We start from the raw sequence: 19,168 nt of genomic DNA, 5'->3' as shown, positions 1-19,168 counted from the left end.
AGCCTGATACTCAGATGCAATATGTGGGTGAGATGTCTGTTAATAAATCAGATGTAAGCTCTTTAACTAGTGGTGAATGAGAACCACGAAGAGGCTGAAATCTCAGCATTTCCAGCAGATCAATCATTCATCTAGCCTTGCTAGAGCATGCATTTTGCATACAGCCTCACTCCTCAGTGGAGTATTAACTGTACAGTGAGGCAACCTCACCTGTCCAAGCTGCTGTGCAGGAAGAGAAGCGGGTGAATTTACAGAGTCTTAGCGTAGATATGAGCACTTAAGCACTGACACTAAAAATAACAGCGCTCTGAGGCCTGTCTTTCTCTCGTGTTGTCCTAAGCCGCATCCTTCTGTTCAAATCAGCTCAGATGCAAAATGGAAAAAAAGAAAAGAAAAGAAAAAAAAAACGGCAGTAATAACAGCGCTGCTTTCACTTCAGCTGCAGGAGATTGTCTTATAGAAGTGGGTTAAATCACGACTTCAAATATAGCAATTTCAATGTTATAACAGGGAGTTATTTGACACGACAGGGGCAATGTTTCACCTGCAATGTGTTGCAGTGCACTGTATTGTTTTCGTACCTGAACACCACGGATTCAGGCGCTCAACAGGGTTCCTGGAATGCGTAAAGCTACAAAGACAGAAAATGAGATTCTCGCAGTATTTTCAATATAAAATGTCTTCTTTGCGCTCCTTTGTTGAAAGCTGCATTCCTAAATTCACTATCTGACAAATGTAATAGGACCTGTGAGATCTGAGGAAAAAATTGAATGCCGTTTTCTTTGTGCTGCACAGTGTGGAGGTATGAATAAAGGTGTCACTTTTGGATGAAATGGGTCGTTAATATGCTGAAATATCCTGGTTTAGAGGTAATTAATTAGCTCTTAAGTTGCGCGCGTTTGTCTCAGAAGACTGTGAAATAATGACCAAGAATGACAGTCGTATTATTTACCAGCTAGGCTAGTCATTCAGATTCCTGCAGAAAACTATTAACCGACCCAAAGAAAATGTCTTTCTCTATCAACTGCAAAGAAAGAAAACCTTTTTGAAGGCATGTGCATAATAGAAATTTGAAAGCAGCGCTCAATCATTACAGTATAACATGGTGCTGGTCTGTGTGAAGGATGTCAGATTCTCATGTCACCCTCGTAAAATTGCTTTTTACAGTTTGATCAGAAACAAACACGGATGTCATTTTATAGGCCACCGGCAGTGCTCCTCCTCATTTTCCTCAAACAAAGGAGCAGATACTGGTCCTTCTGCTGCGTTGAAGTCCTTCTACGTCCAGCTCTCCTTATAGAATCAGAGAATTCCTGATTATCTCTTCCACAGTCTTGAGACTTAACTTCAGCTCTCCTAAGAGTGATAGCTGAAATCAGTCTTGTCCAGTAATTTAAAGTATTTTTTTGTATTTTTTTCCCCTGTATTTATTTATTTCTATATTTATTTTGTATGTATTTTGTGCAACTTTGTTTTGTCTCATTTATACCTAAAATATTGTCTTTGTTTTCTTAGAAGACACAATAAACAGTTTTAATGTGTTTTTGTGGATATTTTGTTGACTCCATTTACATATAGGAGATTTTCACATTCACAGTCAAATCCGTCAGGAGGGACGAAGAGAGAGGAATGTGCTGTGACCACCGCAAAATCTTTTCGTTTTTTGGGGGTTTGGCCTCAGCAGTGCACCTCTGGCACTTTCATTTCCATTACGGCAGGTGAAATGGATCCATAATGGATCCATAATATACTTCATAAGTGGACAGTTTGAAATCCATCAAGTTTAACTGACTGTGTGATGCGTTAATTTTTCTTTTATATTTTTTAAGCAAAAGATAAACTTTCAGTTTACACTGTTTGGTAGCTCAACCTTGTGTGCTCATTAGTTGTGGAAGTTGTGGAACCCACCGACTGTGGCATTTGTTTGTTGTGATCTTGTATGAAAATCAGCGCTCTGTAGCTTATACACTCAGGGCACCTTAATTTATTAATTTGCGCCTTTTTTAATAATTCGTGTTTGTTTTTTCCCACAAATCAACTGACTTTCACCCCAAGTCAGTACTTCATTCTCCACAGTTCGTCCTTTATTTTGAAAACCTTGCCCGGAAGTTACTTCCTTATTTTCGCCCGCTTGTCTGGGATGCGCTCCAGAGGAAAAGGCGCACGCAACGCTGCGGTTCAGACGCTCAAGGAGCGAAATCCTCTCTGTTTCTGCGCCACCTCACAGGAGACTCAGCGCTACTCTCCTGCATGGATTACCGACCTGCTGCCACTGAGAGTCAGATAAGTAGGAAAGGACGCTCCCTGTTCTTTTCGACCAATTTCAGATTTTTTTTTACGCCAGCGGCAAAAACAAAAGTACAGTTTTAAGATTAGAAACAGTCATTAAGACTTTAGGACCTCAGAATCTTGCGGTTAGGTTTTAGCCTTTAACAGGTGACAAGTTTTATCTTGAAGATCAGTATTTATGAGTGCATGACGAGGAGGTAAAGTGCATTTTTCTTGGATGAAAAGGCGAGACAGATACTGGGATCTAGTTTGATTTTTTGTTTTGTTTTGTTGTGTTTTTTGTTTTGTTTCGTCTTTTAATAACGGGATGTAGTTTTGGCGAACCAAAGAGGAGGATTCGGACTTAAAGAATGAACTTCATAAACCTCCTCTACTCACTCTCTGTGCTTTAAAGACACATCAAATCATGGGTTGAAAGCGACGATGACAGACTGCGGGGATATTCAACGTGGGAAGGAGCAGATTTTTCTCTGTTATATAATGATTGACAGCGCCTGATAATTAGTGGTAGATCAAAACTAGCGTATCCCCCCTCTCCCCCACCCCCTTTCCCCCTGTATATCGATGAAAACATAAAGTGGGTTTTTTTTTTTAAATTAACCAAAAGCTGATGCCAGAGCTTTTAAAGTTAATGAGCAGTGTATGTCACAGGTCAGTGGATAAATTCATATTCTACTTATTCTTTTTCTCTATCAATCATCGAAGCAAGTTCATTATCCAACTCTGAAAAGCTTAAATTACACCAGACTTATGTGTGTCACTCTCTCCGCCTGGAAGTCTGTTTTTAAACATTTTTTTTAGTAAATTAACATTAATCATGACACCCCAAACTCTTTACCTGCTACGTGTCGATTTCAAAATGCCTGGGACTTCACGAACTCAGACACTCAACAGTGCCATGAACTTTTTTTTTAGCTTTAAATTCTCTTCTTGGCTTTGTGGCGTTTTCAATGGCTACTAAGATGTTATAATGGTAAATTTTGCCCTCATGTTTGGGGATATGTAGTCGCTATGACATTCTCAATATCTTAATATCTGTGAGTTCCTGTTTCTGAACATCTGAAGCCTATAGTTAATCTTCACCACAGCCTTTCTTGGTCCCTCCCTCCCCCCAACTCATCAGGGCTGGTGGGGAGGGTGGATCTCGGCCCCACGGGGTTGAACCTGTGGCTGGTGGTGGTCGTACCCTGAGAGGAAGGGCTCCCACCATGGATACCAGCCCAGAGAGCCCAAACCGGGCAGTGGAGTACCTCCTGGAGCTCAACAACATCATTGAGAGCCAGGCCAAGCTCCTGGAGACGCAGCGCAGGCGCATCGAGGAACTGGAGGGCCAGCTAGACCGGGTCAGCCAAGAGAACCAGGACCTGAGGCAGGAACGCAGCCCGCGTACCCCTGGAACGGACACCCCCGAGCAAAACTACAACCACAACCAGCCCCTGTCCCTGCCCATCCATCATGGCAGCGGTGCTGGTGGCAGCGGTGGCAGCGGGAATGGTAGCACCTCAACTACTCAGGTGATATCCGGATCAGCTACAACTCCAGCGCCCGGCAGGGAGAGGAGGACCCACACCAGGCTGACGCGAGGTCTCTCCTGCGGCTCCTCCACCACAGACCGGCTTGAACGCACTGACAGCACAGACACCAACACCAGTTCCACCTTGCGCCGAAAGTAAGTTCACCTCGAATACACGGGCCTCTTCTGCTGGCTTTATCTTCCGTCTGTAATGAATGTCAATAATCTTGTCCAAGTGGCTCTAAATTATAGTAATGACCACAGTCTGCATGATAGCTAAGTGTGGCAGAACATTCATAGGCCAACATGATGACAGGCTGTACGAAGCATCAGATAATCCTCGCAGTAATGGGACTGAACCTAAGATGAAATGTGTTAATACACCACCATGAGGAAATATGCTAAGTGCTGGAGGATTATGAGTGGAGTGATAAGTGGTCAAGGTGTGTATTTCATCATGCTGTGTATGATTCTGCCTGCAGAGAGGATGATTTGTGCACTGATCTCCGTCTTAAATGTGAATCCTGTAGGAGTTGCATAGTAGTATGCTGAGGAAAACATGGGCCCAGGCAGGAGAGTCTTATTTTTTCATAAAGATCTGAACTTTCTAGGCAAGAGAAGCATTTCTGGATGAAAATCTACCCACTGTTTGCTCAAAGTGTGTTTTTCTTTTCTGAACTGTCGGCTGCTTGGTCTCGAAGAGAGTTTTTTCCCCCCCCCCCCCCCCCCAAACTCAAGGCTGACCTGAAGTTAGAGTGCTCCAAAACACAGCTTTGGCAAACAGCAAGTGCATCTGTCCTTGCTTTTACTTAACCACGCACACACCCGCACGCACACACATGCAGATAGAGTCAGCTTTTGTTCTGGAAGCATTAAGCTTTGTGAGTAGGCAGCAATTCATGTGAAAAAGCTCACTGTGAAATAAATTGTTGCAGTCTTGGTAACAGAAGCCGTTTGTTCTTGTGCATATGTATTTCTCAACACGCAGTCATCTTAGCAGTTATTACTGGATTTCGCTCACTGTCTGAGTTGTTATGGTCCCAATCCTCTTATCAATGACTGACTCAGATTTGACTAAATCCCTTATCGATTAGAGTTGTCTCTGGTCCCTTCTCCTCATCCCTAGGGGCGACTTAGTCATTAGACAGAAGCACATATTAGTTATTTATGTGGGTGTTAAATGCAGTGATGAATTGCAAATGTAGATCTTGCTGATTCTCCCTTGTTAATTGCCTGTAGCCATTGTAGCTGACTTTGGATCCAGGATCAGACAAGCGTATCATATGAAGTGCCACATTTAATAAATAGTCACCCGCACAGCAGAGCCATATTGTGCTTGTCTGGCTGTGACTCAGTCTAGCCCAAAACTGGCCTATTAGCTTAGGTCAGCGACAATACGCTCTGCTCTGATAGTGGATCAGATACAAACATGAATTTCTCTATCGTCAGTGCTTGTGACACGCTAAATATGGCTCGGATCAGAGGGAGAGACAGAAGGAAGATGTGGGAGAGGAAGGGGGAGAGGAAAAGGGATGACAAGGGGGAGGAAAGTGACTGAGCGACCTTACTCAGCATGCCTCAGTCTAAAAGAGAAAAAGGTGGAACACACACACTGATTTGCCATCTGTCAACGGGAGTGTGTATAAGAGGGAGGGAGAGATGAAAAGGGGAGTCTGGGCAAGGGAAGGCAAGGCTCTGAGAGCTGCCTTTGTTTATGTCCAATTAGTTTTTGGTCCTCCAGCAGGAGCCCTCCTCTCTTCCCTGTGTCTCTGTGTGGGTCACATAACCCACAATTTTGATCTCAGACAAAGAAACTGAATAAACTAATCCCCCACCCGCCTCCACTTCTATTAGCCATGCGTGCAAGAAATGCATCAAAACAAAGTCCTCTCCTCTTCTTCCTCCTAGCGGCACACCATAAACAGCTGTCCCAAATGCAACCCTGTTTCATCCTTTTCCTGCTGTTAATGGCAGTGTGAACAATGTGAGTCTGAGGCCTTGGGGTGAAATGATGTTTGACGTGAAGTCCCTTCTCCAAGAAGGGTTGAGGGCACTGCCACAGCTCGCTGTGCGGCGGTTATTTTGGGAGACTTCTGCAAATGTATTTCGTATTACCCTCCGCATGTATGTGTATGCGAACAAGTGCATGTTTATACAGTACACGTGCTAGTGTAAGTGCACAAAAATGTGTGAAAGAGGGAGGAAGACAGACAATTAGTGTGACTGGAGTATAATTACCACTGGCCCAGAGGTGACAACTGCTGCTGTGCATGTGTGTGTCTCCTCGGTGTGTCTTTCCTGCGAGTGTGTATGCCCGCTTTGCAGGACGTCACCTGGGATGTCCTTTATTATAAAGCTGATGCGACCCTGGTGCTGACAATAGAGCCTGTCATGTCGTGAAGATGTGGCAGTTCATTGTGTGGGTGAGAGATTGTGTCCTTGTTTATGTGCTACATGGATGTAAGTTTGCTCAAACAGCTCATAGGATGACAGGCAGGAGGTCTTGGTGACAACCCCAGTAGTGCTCATACTCAGAGCAGTTTTATTATGTAATGGCAAAAAAAAAAGAAAAGATCTGCGCTATCTTTCTTCTCTTCACTCCACTTTGACTGTCACACTGGGAGAATTCAGAAGCTCCAAAGAGCCCCGTGAAGGTGCTCGAGTCTCCGTGCGTCTCTTTATTCCATCATCCCTCCATCTATCTCCCCTCTCCACACATGCCATCGACGGCATGTTCACTACTCCCTCGGAAATTGACATTAATTCCTCTGGGAGAATATGGAGAACGATAATGGCCTTTCATTTCAGAAGTAGCTCAATTTTGCTAATTTTACGTAGCTCTACTACACATAAGCCATCCCCTTTTCACAACCCCCACTCCACCCCTTCTCTCACTCTTCGTTTCTAACTCTCTCTCTCTCACATACCCACGTACATACACTCACTCTCTCCCCCTCGCTGTTTCTGTTTCCCACTGCTGCAGATATGACTCAGAGAAGCAGCAGAAATTACTTTTGTGTTGTTCTCCTTCTCTTCCCCTCTGTGCTCATCTGCCTTTTTTCCCTTGCCTTTAACTGAAGCACGGTTATTGTTCCTGATTGAATTTTCATTCTTGAGGCTAAAATCAAGCTCATAATGTGTATTCATTTTAGCCTTTTGGCTTAAATTTTACATCCTATGATAACAAAGATAGCACAGATACAACTGGCCCCGGGCAAATGTGTGGGTAAGCTCGGCTGAGCCTGTACTGACCTTCTCGAAACATGCTGCGTGAAGTGATGGGAGGTAATCTATTCTCTCTGGATCTGGCATGACTTTCTAGAAAAATAATACAGTGAAGCTGCAGCTGTTTATGCTGTTTATCTCACAAGAACCCAGTCGTAGACCTGTTAATATTTTTGGTTTCGGGACTGAATAATGTTGCCGGGAATTAAAATATCGTAATGGTGCTAATGATTACAGTGATGGAGTTTAGCTTGATGTAAATTTAAATGATGGATGTGTGTGTGCGTGTGTGTGTGTATGTGGGAGGCAACTGTATGTGGGCGGTGTTTGTTGCCTTCTACTTGCCATTTCTGAGTGCAGTGAGTGTTCATGGCTGCATACATGCACGCGAAGAAAAAGTCATAGTTTTGTTCATTTATATTTAGCTATGCATGAGTCTGGATTCATGAAAATGCATGTTTTGTTTTAAATATCACCAGACCAATTAGAAACACGCACCTGTGCTTCATCTCCGGTGTAGACTGACCGCTGAACCTGCCTCTTTCTGCATATATTCTATATAATTAAGATGAAACACACAGATTTAGCTTCTGTTTTTGTTATCGGGGTAGAGATTATATGGAAACGCTGATGGATTCACAGGTTTGATCAGGCAGTTATCTTCACATGTTATAGATAGGCTTTATGACAGAATGAAAATGATAAAATTATAGCTGTAATATGTTAAAGTTAATTGTCTCAAGTAGTATGTTGTTGTGCTTCTAGGCACAAACCCATGCCGCTTTCATTCAAACAACAGGCCTTCCCAGTTTCATTCCTCTTATAGCTGCATGTATCATCAGACCCGACTTTCTTGAAATGGCGAGGAGACAAATAAGCAGCTGTGATATAAAGATTTCCACAGGAAGTGAAATGTGCATGCGAGTTGCTGTGGAAACTGTAAAGCTGTCCTCAAGACAGTTGCGATATTGCATTCCTGTCCCTCCCTCCCTCCTGCTCCCCTCACCTGTATCTTGATCCTGACATACCCTCCTCCCTTTTCCGTCCTCATGTGTTTGGAGCAGCCACCATTGCTTTGTTTACTGAGGGCAGCTGTGTGCAGATTGCATCTTAACAGCATCAAGTGTACTGTAAATTAGCGCAGAGATTATGGGTCTTGCTTGGTCATTAGTGAGGAGGACAGAGTGCTAAGCTGCTGTCCAGTCATCACTGGGGATCTAATTATGAACCCCTCGCTATAGTATCAAGCGTTTTGCTCATCATCACTCTTTCTATCATTTAAACTGGAGCTTGTTTCGCTAAGATTAATTAGACTGGTCGGTAAGGGTAGTAAGAAGTTAGAAAGTTAGAAAGTTTTACAAAAATGAAGACTTAACTCATTTTAAGGCAAAAAACAATTTGATCCTTACCTCCCATTTTTGCCATTGTAACAATAAGCAATGCCTCCATTTAACAGTAGCATTTAAAATAATAACGGAGAGAAAAGAACATGGCTCATAGTTTGCTAAGAATAATAAACATTGAAAGCACTAGTTTATTATGAAGCCAGTGTCATACAGAGATTAGTCAACTTTGATTGGATTGATTGATTTTGATTTAGGACTTCAGCTGAATCCACTGGGAAAGAGGTTGAATTATAAGGTCTTCCCATGTTTTCCGCCTGTTTCTCCCAGGGTCACTCAGTTGGACATTTTATTTATTTATTTATTTATTTAACTTTATTTACTCATAATTCCCTGTGCCATGCTGCTACTTGAGGTAGTCAAGGTCTGAAGTGCTTTGTGCAGTGGAGGAATTCAGACATTTATCCTAAGTCGGCCTATTTGATCTAATCTGTAGTCAAAATCGCCTCCAATCTGCGCGTACTGCCCCCGGACTCAGCATCTGACCAACAGAGGCGTGATTCCCAAGTCTTTTCTCGGCCACGACTTTAAGCATTGTCTTCCCCCTCGTTCAGATGCAGATAAGTGGCACTTTTGAGGCGGGATGTTTGTCAAACACTCATGCACACGTTCTGCGGAGCCGAATAAGGGAGACTGGTTACCGTGGGAACGCTGTGAGCTCTTCTGTGAAGAACTCTGTGGGCGAGAGACACAGAATAGAGAGAGATACAGAGAAGTGAAGAGAGGGTAGGAGTGGGAGCAGGAGCAGGGCGAAAGACAGAAGCGGGATTGAATGACGACTTGATGGAGATGCGGGAGACATATTGAAGACAGATGAGTGCCGCCACACGTTTTCATCGCACGGTGCATGTTGTTTCACTGGAAAGTTGGGATGCGGTTTCTTTGGATACTCTGGATAATAAGAATATCCCTTTCGGTGATCTGCTGTGATATCAGTTTCTTGAATTACTCCTTCTCCGTCTCCCACATCATATTCAAATGAAGCCTAATTTTTCTTCATTTGGATGAATCATATCCAGTTATAATCAAGAGCGTGCGCGCACACACACACAGACACAGACACCTGTGCACAAGTGCTCACACGTGCACTCAGACTCACAGGGTACAGCAGGTGCCTGGTATGTGTATTTGAATCGTAACTGTAACTATGCCCCTCCTTGTCAGTGCTTTTGCCTGGCACTTAACGCCAGACGCCCACACAGGCAGTCCGCCCTGTTGCCAAGCAGCAGGAGACTCAAGCTTGCGGTGGAAAACCGGGGGGGGGGGGGGGTTGGTTGTGGAAGAACTGGTGGAAGATGGTGGTGGTGGTGGGGATAAAAACACACTCTACTTGAAGCTACATCAAAAATCTCTGTTTGTCAGCAGGAGTGAGCCAGGTCAGGCTGGAGGTGGGATGACGCAGTACGCTCCCACACGCTTATTTCATAGACAGTGGTGAAGAAAAAGAAGGAAAAAAAAGGTGAAAGCACAGTTTGAAGTGGCTCGCACCATTAAATCAGGCGAATGGATTTTCACATTAAAACTCTGGAAAGCCACACAGATGTAAATGGTAGTGCTCTCTGACCTGTGGGCTGCTTTGTAAGATGTGCGCTGTGGTATGTAAACCTGCCACAAAGATGAAGCTGAATGTCTTCCTGTGACTGCCGCATGTGAGCCTCGCTCCCACTCTGCTCACTCGTCTATACATAGACACTCACCTACACGCTGACACCCCCAAGCCCAGCACAGGTTTGAGGAAACACTGAATCCAGCACTATCACTCCACATCATGTCCCCCCCCCCTCATCTCCATCCTTTTTACCTTCATTCTTTCTCTCTTGATTATTTTCACCCTTGCCCTCCTCTGTATTCAACCTCTCCCACTCTCGCGTAGCTCTTTCTCCTCCCACTCTTCTTCCTGCCTCGAGCCTCTGTCAACTCACAGCTTTAAATACACGCCACCTCATCCGTTCTCCCAACGTACCACTTTTTCTTCTAGCCTGTACTTCCTGTTCCTCTCTGTTTTTACTAATATCTTTTGACTTGTGTTGATTCATATCTTATTCTCCTCTCCCTATTGTCTTGCTATTGTGTGTGGGTCTGCTAATAATAGAACAAGAGATGTACATACTATGTGTGGGTAGTATGTGTGTTTTGTGTTTCTATGGAAGAAGGAGGAGGATGATTGTGTGTGTGTCTGTTTTTATGGCGCTCGGGGATTCAGGCGTAACTGCTCATGAAGCAGAAATCAGATTCTAGATTAGCCTGTCAACACTTGCCTCACTGGGGGGATACTCTTAACAGGAGGCATTAGTTACCGCTGGTAAAATACAAATCTTGGCAGTGTAAAACCACACAGTGTGTACAAGCATGGCTCAGACTTACGTAACAGCACCTCTGCTTCTCTCAGCATCTCCATCTGAAGATGAACAGGTCAATGGGTTTATTTGTTCCGAATGTTTAATTTCTTTCAGAAGTAACATCTTGTCAGAATGTTCAACAATAGAACATCTGTGCTTGTAAGTTACGCCTAAACTTTTCATTTTAATGCGCTGAAGTGTAAGTTATATAGACAGGAATGAAAAAGGTGGTCTTCTTCAATACTATGGTGCTAAAATAGCCACTGACAGTTTTTTGCTACCCTAATTGGAACTTTTTATTCATCTGCACTAAGCAAACGAGCGCTCCACCTACATGATTGTATCTTTAAACACTCTAATTTCGACCACTCTCGTAGTTCTTAAAGTGCTCTTAAAATTAAAGCAATGGGATGTGAATCGCTGCTCAGTGTGGTAGATCTGTGTCTTCTTTGACTGAGCCAGTATTAAAAAGGGCAGAGTCAGAGTGAAATCCTGTCAAACATCTATTAGGTTATATGTAAACGTTATGTCATCAGGAGGATTAAGGGATAAAACTGAGTATGCCTTTTGTCATTGTCAACTAAGCCCATGAAGTATTTGCAGAACCACAACCATGACTTCACCCCAAGTAGTTTCATTTTAAAGCTTTAGTTACTTCACGTTTTGCACATAAATTGCATCACTTTGGATCAAGCTACCCAACAATAAGATCAGTCAATGGCTGCAACAGTGATATACAGTAGTATGCAAAAGTTGTGAGTCGTTTTTGCACCAGCAAGATGATTTTCAAAGAAAAAAAATACAGTGAAGACTTGAAGGATCCATCTGGTCCTTCAGCTGATTCGTCTGCTATTTGCCAAAACCTCATAAGAAATGCTGTCAGTGGAACCTGGCTGTCAGGAAGCCATTCTTAAAGAAGGAAAACAGGGAGAAAAGATTGAGGTATGTCAAAACACAAGGACTGGATTGAAAATTAGTGGCAATAGATCTTATGGAGTGACTAACCAAATTTGACCATTTTGATTAAAGTCATCAGTAAGTGTGTAAAACACATGAAGGCTCTGACATGGTTTGCCAATGCATTTCAGGCAACAGTGATGGGTATGTTGTCAAAATTCATGGAATTATTGCAGAAAAGTATCATAAATGTGTTAGTACTGTTTAAGCTCTGTTTCTGCTTTATATACTATATATGAGATTTAGATACATTTTCTTAGGGTGGCATGGAAATCAGATGGGGTGGGAAAATCATATCCATTTCTTTACACATATGCAGGTGTTACATTCTGTATTATGTACTGTATATGGTAAAATACATCAAATGCTGCAAGTATATACACAAATAATTAAATATTTGAGTTACATTTGATTTTATGTACTGTATAGCCTGTATAATAAATAATCATGCCGCCTAATAAGTATAAAATCCAGAATGCTACACAACATGAGGTGGGTCAGTTAGAAAGTCTTAAGTTTCACACGCTCTCAATTATAGATATGAGTTGCTACTGAAAATAAGAAATAAAGCGTTTCAACACTGTGGGCTGAACCATTTTTTAATGGTCAAACCCAGTATGTTCAGTTTTATAATTCATATTCAATGTTAATTGTAGCTATTGTCATATGCAAAATGGAAAGAGATTATTTTAGGGTAGCACAACCCATCTTGTTCCACATCAGTAGATCTGCCTCTTGCACATTTCACTAAATCACTGCACCTATTTCCCATTTTCCTAATGAAATATAAAGAATTGGGGGTAACTCAAAGTGTTTGCCCAGTACTTTACGCATCAATGAATTAGAAATTATAATTCAATATGTATAGGAAAATTGGTCATTTTAGCCTGTTGCTAGGCAACGTGATGGTGTCATAATATATCATGCATAATTCAAGTTTTGTGGGTACAAATGAGATCTTATTGTTGCGACATTAAAACGATAGGATGCTTTTATAAGGAGTTATAGGTACATACATTTTAAAAACGGGTCATTTTACCCATGGCTAAATGGTTGCTAGGCAACATGATGATGCCTTATTATCATGTACTGCTAAGAACCTTCAGGGGCCTGAGATGTACCTACGTGCCAAGTTCGGTTGCTCAAGTCCTGATGGTGTAGGCGGAGTTTGTGGACAAAGAAACAAACAGACAGACTGAGATTTTGTGTATTATAGTAAGATATGAAACATTTGCAATTATTTGCTAACGTGAGCTAAAAAGAATAGACAAAAATGAAATTGTTAAAAGTGGTTAGTAGTTGAAATGGTAATAAATTGCTGTAAATAGAGATAAAAAATGGAAAAATGAGAAGAAAGACATAAAGGAATGCTCGAGTCTGAGTCTGGCTTGCTAGCAGATACAGGGGAGGATCGTCATTTAATCTATTATACAATATTCACTCTTTTTTTAGTTCTGCTGTTTGTCTCTGTTAATTCCTGAGGAAAATATCTGGCTCATTAGCTGCTAAATATTCCACTGTTCCCCAAAAACCTAAAGCTCTATTAAGCTAAGGGGAGCTGCAGATTTGGGTTTATTACTGTTTTCATAGAAAGTCACAATAATGTATATTCAGTAAAAGATGCTTGGTAATTGTAACAGTGTAGTGGCATTTACTGCTACTCAAACAGCAGTAAATACCATATTTGCCGGGGACTATTTTCAGCCGTGGATTTGGTGTTCTAGTGAGTATTTACGGAAGCTGGAGGGTGTATGTGGGCTTGACTGAGAATAAACTACAGTGCCCATGTTCGTAGTAGTGACGGAGCATGTCACTCAGTGCAAGAGTGTGCCTCACTGTTATGTCTTCTAGTCCTTGTGCTCTCTGGCACAAAACATAAACCATGTCAGGCTTTGGCTGCACATGCTGTACTTAAAATGCTTAAAATGAAAAAGGGAGAAGCCTTCAAGAATAGATGCTATGAAAAAGATTTAAATATGTCAATGATGTATGTATTAAAACTTCAAAAAGGGCAATATAAGATCACTCTTGGGTCCAGTGTAATTTTCTGTAACAGTGTAGTGAAAAGCTACACTGTACAGTATAAATAAACAGCTGAGACCAAAACAAAACCCTGAAAATTTAAAAGTATAATTTAAAAAAGGGATTTTAAAGACACTGTAGTTCACAAGGTAGGTATTTCCATAACCCTTGTGGTGAACAGTCAAGTGGAAACAGTCAGCAGGTTCCTGTCTGAAAATCTCAGGGTGTAAATGGGTTAGTAGGGGGACAGCAATTAAATGGGTAGCCAGTGTTGGATAATTAAAAGTGGAGTATTGTGTTCTCATGTGTTTTGTGGTAAGCCTTACAGCTCTGTGTTTCGCAGCTTATTAATCGATTTCTCTTTTTTTGACAGCAACATTACAATACTCCTGCTGTTTGACAATAGTCCAGCCTGTAAATAGAATGAAGTCTTTGTTGGTTTAGTCTTTTCATTGGATTTGTTGATAGTGGAAAAAATATTAAATACAGTCTATCTTTAACAAGAGATTGCTTCTCATTGTTTTTCCCTAAAATTCGGTTTGGCTGCCTCGTCCTTGCACCGCTCTCCACAAAACAAGCTGGGAAACTACAATGAATTGCAAAAGTATTGCATTATCTTATTTCCTCTTACTCTCTTTGCTGCATTCGTGCCTCCCTCTCTCTGTGCTTTCCCCCCCCCAGTGTTTCCATGCTAAAATGACAGGGACTGCATGTCCTTGACAGCAGCTGGCCCCAGCGAGAAACCGGCCATTTACATGCTAATCTCAACCACTGCTCCCTCTTCCACCGTTCACTCGCAATCTGCAGATGGAACATCTCTGATTTCTGCCAGCGTAGAGAGGCTTTTGTGTTATATGTGCACTTTTGCATGCATTACAGAAAGTGGTTTCCCATTTTCATACAGGATGACCCACTGAAGAACTCGTATCGAGCTTTATATAATCCATTAGAGTGGTTTGAGTTTCACTAATAAAACATATTTAACAACTTTAGCGAAGGGACATTTTTCCCCATTTTACTTGTTTTTCTTAAATTGCTTTTGTTGCTCTTTAATACACTTGTAACTTATCTGTCAGAACTCAAAACTTGTAGTTGGTGGGGGCGTATGTCTTGATGATGTCAGTCATCTTACTGTTATTACACTTTGTTAGCTGTCGCACATCTGCATTACATTCCTCCTCTTAAATGTCCCATTCTTTGTACTACCATTGCTATGATTTGTCACTATCAATGTGCAGCTTCAATTGCTTCCTTTGCCTGTCGCTTTTTCTGCTTTGGTGCTGACTGTATGTGTCTGTCTTTCTCTGGTTTCTCCATCTCTGTATGTGTGTGTGTGTGTGTGTGTGTTTGTGCGTGCGTGTGTGTGTGTTGTCCATCTCTGGTCCTTCCTGTCAGTGTCCGGCCGCCATCTATCTCAGGGCAGCCCACCTCGGCTCCCTCCACTCCTACGGCAGTGAGCAGTGCTGCCACTCTGTTTCCCACCAGTCTGACTGTTCACAGCTTCGTCAGTCTTCATCAGTACTGCTGCCCTTCTACTGACCAAAGCTTACAGCAGGAGGACAGGTAAGGGCTGCCTTCATGGGGCCTAATTACAGTGAGTACAAGATAAATAAATAAAACCCCTTAAACCCCATTAGAAACATTGCGATGCCAAAACCTGGCAACCACCTGAAGATCTCTCCCTCACGCTGTGGCCAGTCCATTTGTCACCATCATTGTCTGCCAGTTACCTGCTTCTCTCAAGAGCCTGTGTTTCAGTCTCCTACCACTCCCAGGTGTGACTAATAGCTAGGCAATTCTACCAGCCTGAAAAACACACAGCTTCTTTTAAAGAGTGAGAGGAAGCACTCGTCCTCAGAAAGCTTTGGGACTGAGATGGACTGAGTCACAAGTGAACCTGGTGAATTCTCCCCCTCTGTCCTCTCCTTATTTCATTTATCCTTTAACTGAGTCGCAGACACATGTGCGCATGATGGTCCAACACTGCCATCTAGTGGTATTAGAAGGCTGTGGCTGCTTAAACTGTGTATAGAAAGCATATTTTTTAATAAAGATCCCTTCATGTCCCAGATTTAACTTAAAATTGCCACCCAGTCTCCGTCTGTTTGCTTTCTGCTTTTTCTGCTTTTGTGTCTCATACTGTTGTGTTTTTTTCACTCTCCGTCCTCCTCTTTCTCTTTCTCCCTGTCTGCTCTGTCTGCCTCCTGTCCTGTGTTTCTTCACGTGCTTTGGCTTGTCCCATGTTGCTTTCCAAGAGAGGAGGGTGAGGATGAGCGTGCCCATCAGTTCTGTTGTTCTGCCTCGGGCTGCAGTAGCCCCTCCTCTCGCTGAGCTGAGGTGTGACTGACCGCACGACGACTCGCTCGCACATTTACCTGTGAAAAGGATATCGCAGCTTATGCTGCCAGAAAACCGAGACCTCGCTGTGTACCAAAAATACTGAGTCTTGCTGCATCGGAGCAAGAAAAATAGAAATGCATGCCGTATTTGTTTTTATGTATGCTGTCACTGATTTAGCCAGGTATCATTTTTGTGTGCTAATTTAGACTTTATGGAATCTCAATGTTGTGTTCTCTCTGTATACTTTGCTGTTTTTTTTTTCTTTACTTGCAGCCATATCAGGCTGTCAGATCACATCACTAGCTCCTGCTCATTACTGTCACACTCATGTTTATCTTAGATCCACTAGCTGAGTCATGTCATTTTGGATGTGCACAGTAGTCACTATTTGTTATCTGTGCAAAGCGCTCTACACCTCTGTCTCCAGCGATTATGTATTGTCAGAGAAACTAGCATATGATGATATAAAAACATTGTTGTTTAGCCTGTTAATTTATTTGTTCCATCTGATAAATATCCGCCTGTTTATTATCATTTTTATTCATGACTTCAAAGTCAAGTCTTGTTGATTTCATCTTCATCTTCAATAAAAGACTCCAAGCTCCCGAAGACAAGGATTTCTCTCCTGTATAAATGTCTGAAGATGACGCTTGTGCTTCTTTAATTGCTAATTGTGTTTGAGTCATGCACCAATGTTGCTCATACATATCTGCCACCTCATGTATCTACACCTTAAGTCCATTGTATTCGCAGGAAGTCATACTAGTAATTCTAGTTAAGCGTTAGATTGACTCTGTGCTCTGCATTGGCCTTCCATGGTAACCTTTCACTGCAGAACACACAGGAAATGCATAGTTATCTATGACATGTTGTTATAGTTTGGTTAAAGTGTTATTTCCAACCAACTGGCTTTCTTTACTCAAATTGTATTTAATTTATTTTTAGCACATGTAGCTGTTTTTACAATCTCTATAAAAGTGTTGGGACAGTGTTTAAAATGTAAACAACAGCTATGCAATTTATACTTTGTAAATAGGTTAAATGTTGAAACAGGTCTTTCTTTTGTTTTCTAAAAACCCAAGCCCATTTTGAATTTTATTCCAGCAGCACATTTCAAAAAATGCAGGACAGGATAAACAGGTTTTGTAGATGCTGACATCTTCATGACGTCTATACAGGAAAGGCTTTGCCTAACACATTTTGCATGTATATTAATAGCATCACAGTGAAAGATGAGTTCTAAAATGGGCTTGTTGCAGTTTAGACCTGTTGAAAACAGTTAGAGCATTCAGAAATGTAAAAACACGACAGAGGAAGAGTTGAACCACGGAGTGGCTGAAATGAAGAAAGAATGGGGACCCGTGTTGCTCTGAAGCAACTGGGCTCCTCAGTTCCCACATGCTTACAGAGGGCTTTATTAAAAGAAATGGTGATGCATCACAGTGTGAAACATGCTGCTGCTCTGTCTGTTGTTGGCCTCAAATTCAAAAGCATGGATTTTTCAAAAAGCAATAAACATTTTTAGCAGTCTATTTGTTTACTGTGTACAATTTTCGTGATTTACAAGTCCTTGTATTCCATCACTCTTTACTTTTATCCAGCGTCCCAACTTTTTCGGAAAAGGGTTCTTTTATAAAAGTATATTAAGGAGAATTATTATTTTGTAGTATCGTGCTATAGAAGATTACATTTTAAAATGTGTCACTGTTTGCCTCCCGCTCTATTTTTCACTAATATTGTGGCATATAACTCTCCATCCATCCATTTTCTTAACCACTTATCCAATTCAGGGTCACGACACGGCTGGAGCCGGAGTTGGCTCCAGCAGGATTACACTGCGGACAGACAGTTTTATCACTGGGCTAACACAAAGAGACAGGCATTCACATTCACACCCAATGCCAGTTTAATCAGTGATTAAACTAACATGCATGTCTTTTGTTATGTTGCCCATCTCATTTCAACACACAGCCCATGTGTCTTTCATTTTCACTTGCTTCTCATAGACTTGTAAAAACCTATAAAAATACAAAAGCACAAGATGAAACAGCACTCATTATGTTTTTTTTTAAAATTTATCCTCTTGTTCTTCAATAAATGAATGCACTTCTCTGTGTCTCTATTTCCTGTGTTTTGATGTGTTTTATTTGCTTGGTTTGCTCGTGTGGAGTACAAGTGATTGTGAGCGTGTGAGTGATCTGGCAGAGAAGGGTGGAGATGAAAAAGCTGGGCAGGGAGAGGGAAGTTCATAGCTGTCGAAAGATCGTCAAGAATGTAGCCTGTACTGCTCTGCGGGGTGAGCAGGAGCCATGTGTGTATGCAGAGAGAGAGCGAGAGAGGGTGTGTTTATTATTACGGTGTTCCGGTTAGTGTGGGACTTTCTCTGACAGTAGCAGCATGGTAAGAACTCAGCTTTTTCACTTTTCTTTTACGTGTAAAACTACCCCAAAAAGACTTTATTTTGGCATCTGTATGAGACAACTTGTAACACCGGTGTGTGCTTTTGGCGGCCTACAGTGCAGTGGTGCAAATTCATGACATGGCTTGTACAGTGGATTAACTGCTGTGTGTACAGACGGTGATATTTAACCATCACAGACAGACGGCAGCGGGAACTGATAATAAATGGGGGTCTGTTTTCAGTAGATGCAATTTTATTGAAGGAAACTCAATTTGATAAACTGAAAAATGGAAAGGAAAGGATATAAATGGGCTCTGACGGGTAATTGTGTGACAGAGTGTAAATGCCAGTCAGCTGACAGATCACATACTTTTAGTCTTGGTAATCTGCCACTGTTATGAGTGCTGCTCTTGAGGAACTGCAAAGAAAGCATATAACCATGTGCCAGATGGGGTCTGTTTGAAATAAATGACTTTAAGTAAATTAGTTAAAACACCCTTGCAAATGTTTGGCATGTTAGTTTGAATGCCTGGTAGCAGGAGTTGTCAGCACTTTGTGGCACTTTGAAGTGTGTTCACAAGATGCTAAATGCCAAATCAGCTGTACCCAACCTGAAAGTGAATCAGTCGAGCTTGACAGTAAAAGGAAGTTTCAAAAACAGATGTCAAGCTCAGAAAAA

General features: G+C 41.9%; 1 protein-coding gene across 1 annotated transcript in view; it reads left to right on the top strand.

Moving 5' to 3' along the window:
• Positions 1 to 2,137: 2,137 nt before the first annotated feature.
• Positions 2,138 to 19,168, top strand: part of iqsec2b (IQ motif and Sec7 domain ArfGEF 2b) — a 29,791-nt gene continuing 12,760 nt past the window's right edge. Inside the window, exon 1 of the mRNA XM_040008355.1 lies at positions 2,138 to 3,958. Within this exon, the coding sequence (XP_039864289.1) occupies positions 3,498 to 3,958 (461 nt within the window). The 5' untranslated portion in view covers positions 2,138 to 3,497. The remainder of the gene's footprint in view (positions 3,959 to 19,168) is intronic.

This window comes from Simochromis diagramma, unplaced genomic scaffold (genome assembly GCF_900408965.1).
Source record: "Simochromis diagramma unplaced genomic scaffold, fSimDia1.1 OVJJ01000545.1, whole genome shotgun sequence".
Classification (NCBI taxonomy): domain Eukaryota; kingdom Metazoa; phylum Chordata; class Actinopteri; order Cichliformes; family Cichlidae; genus Simochromis; species Simochromis diagramma.
The sequence above is the reverse complement of the archived record's forward strand: the minus strand, read 5'-3'. Positions and strand labels throughout refer to the sequence as shown.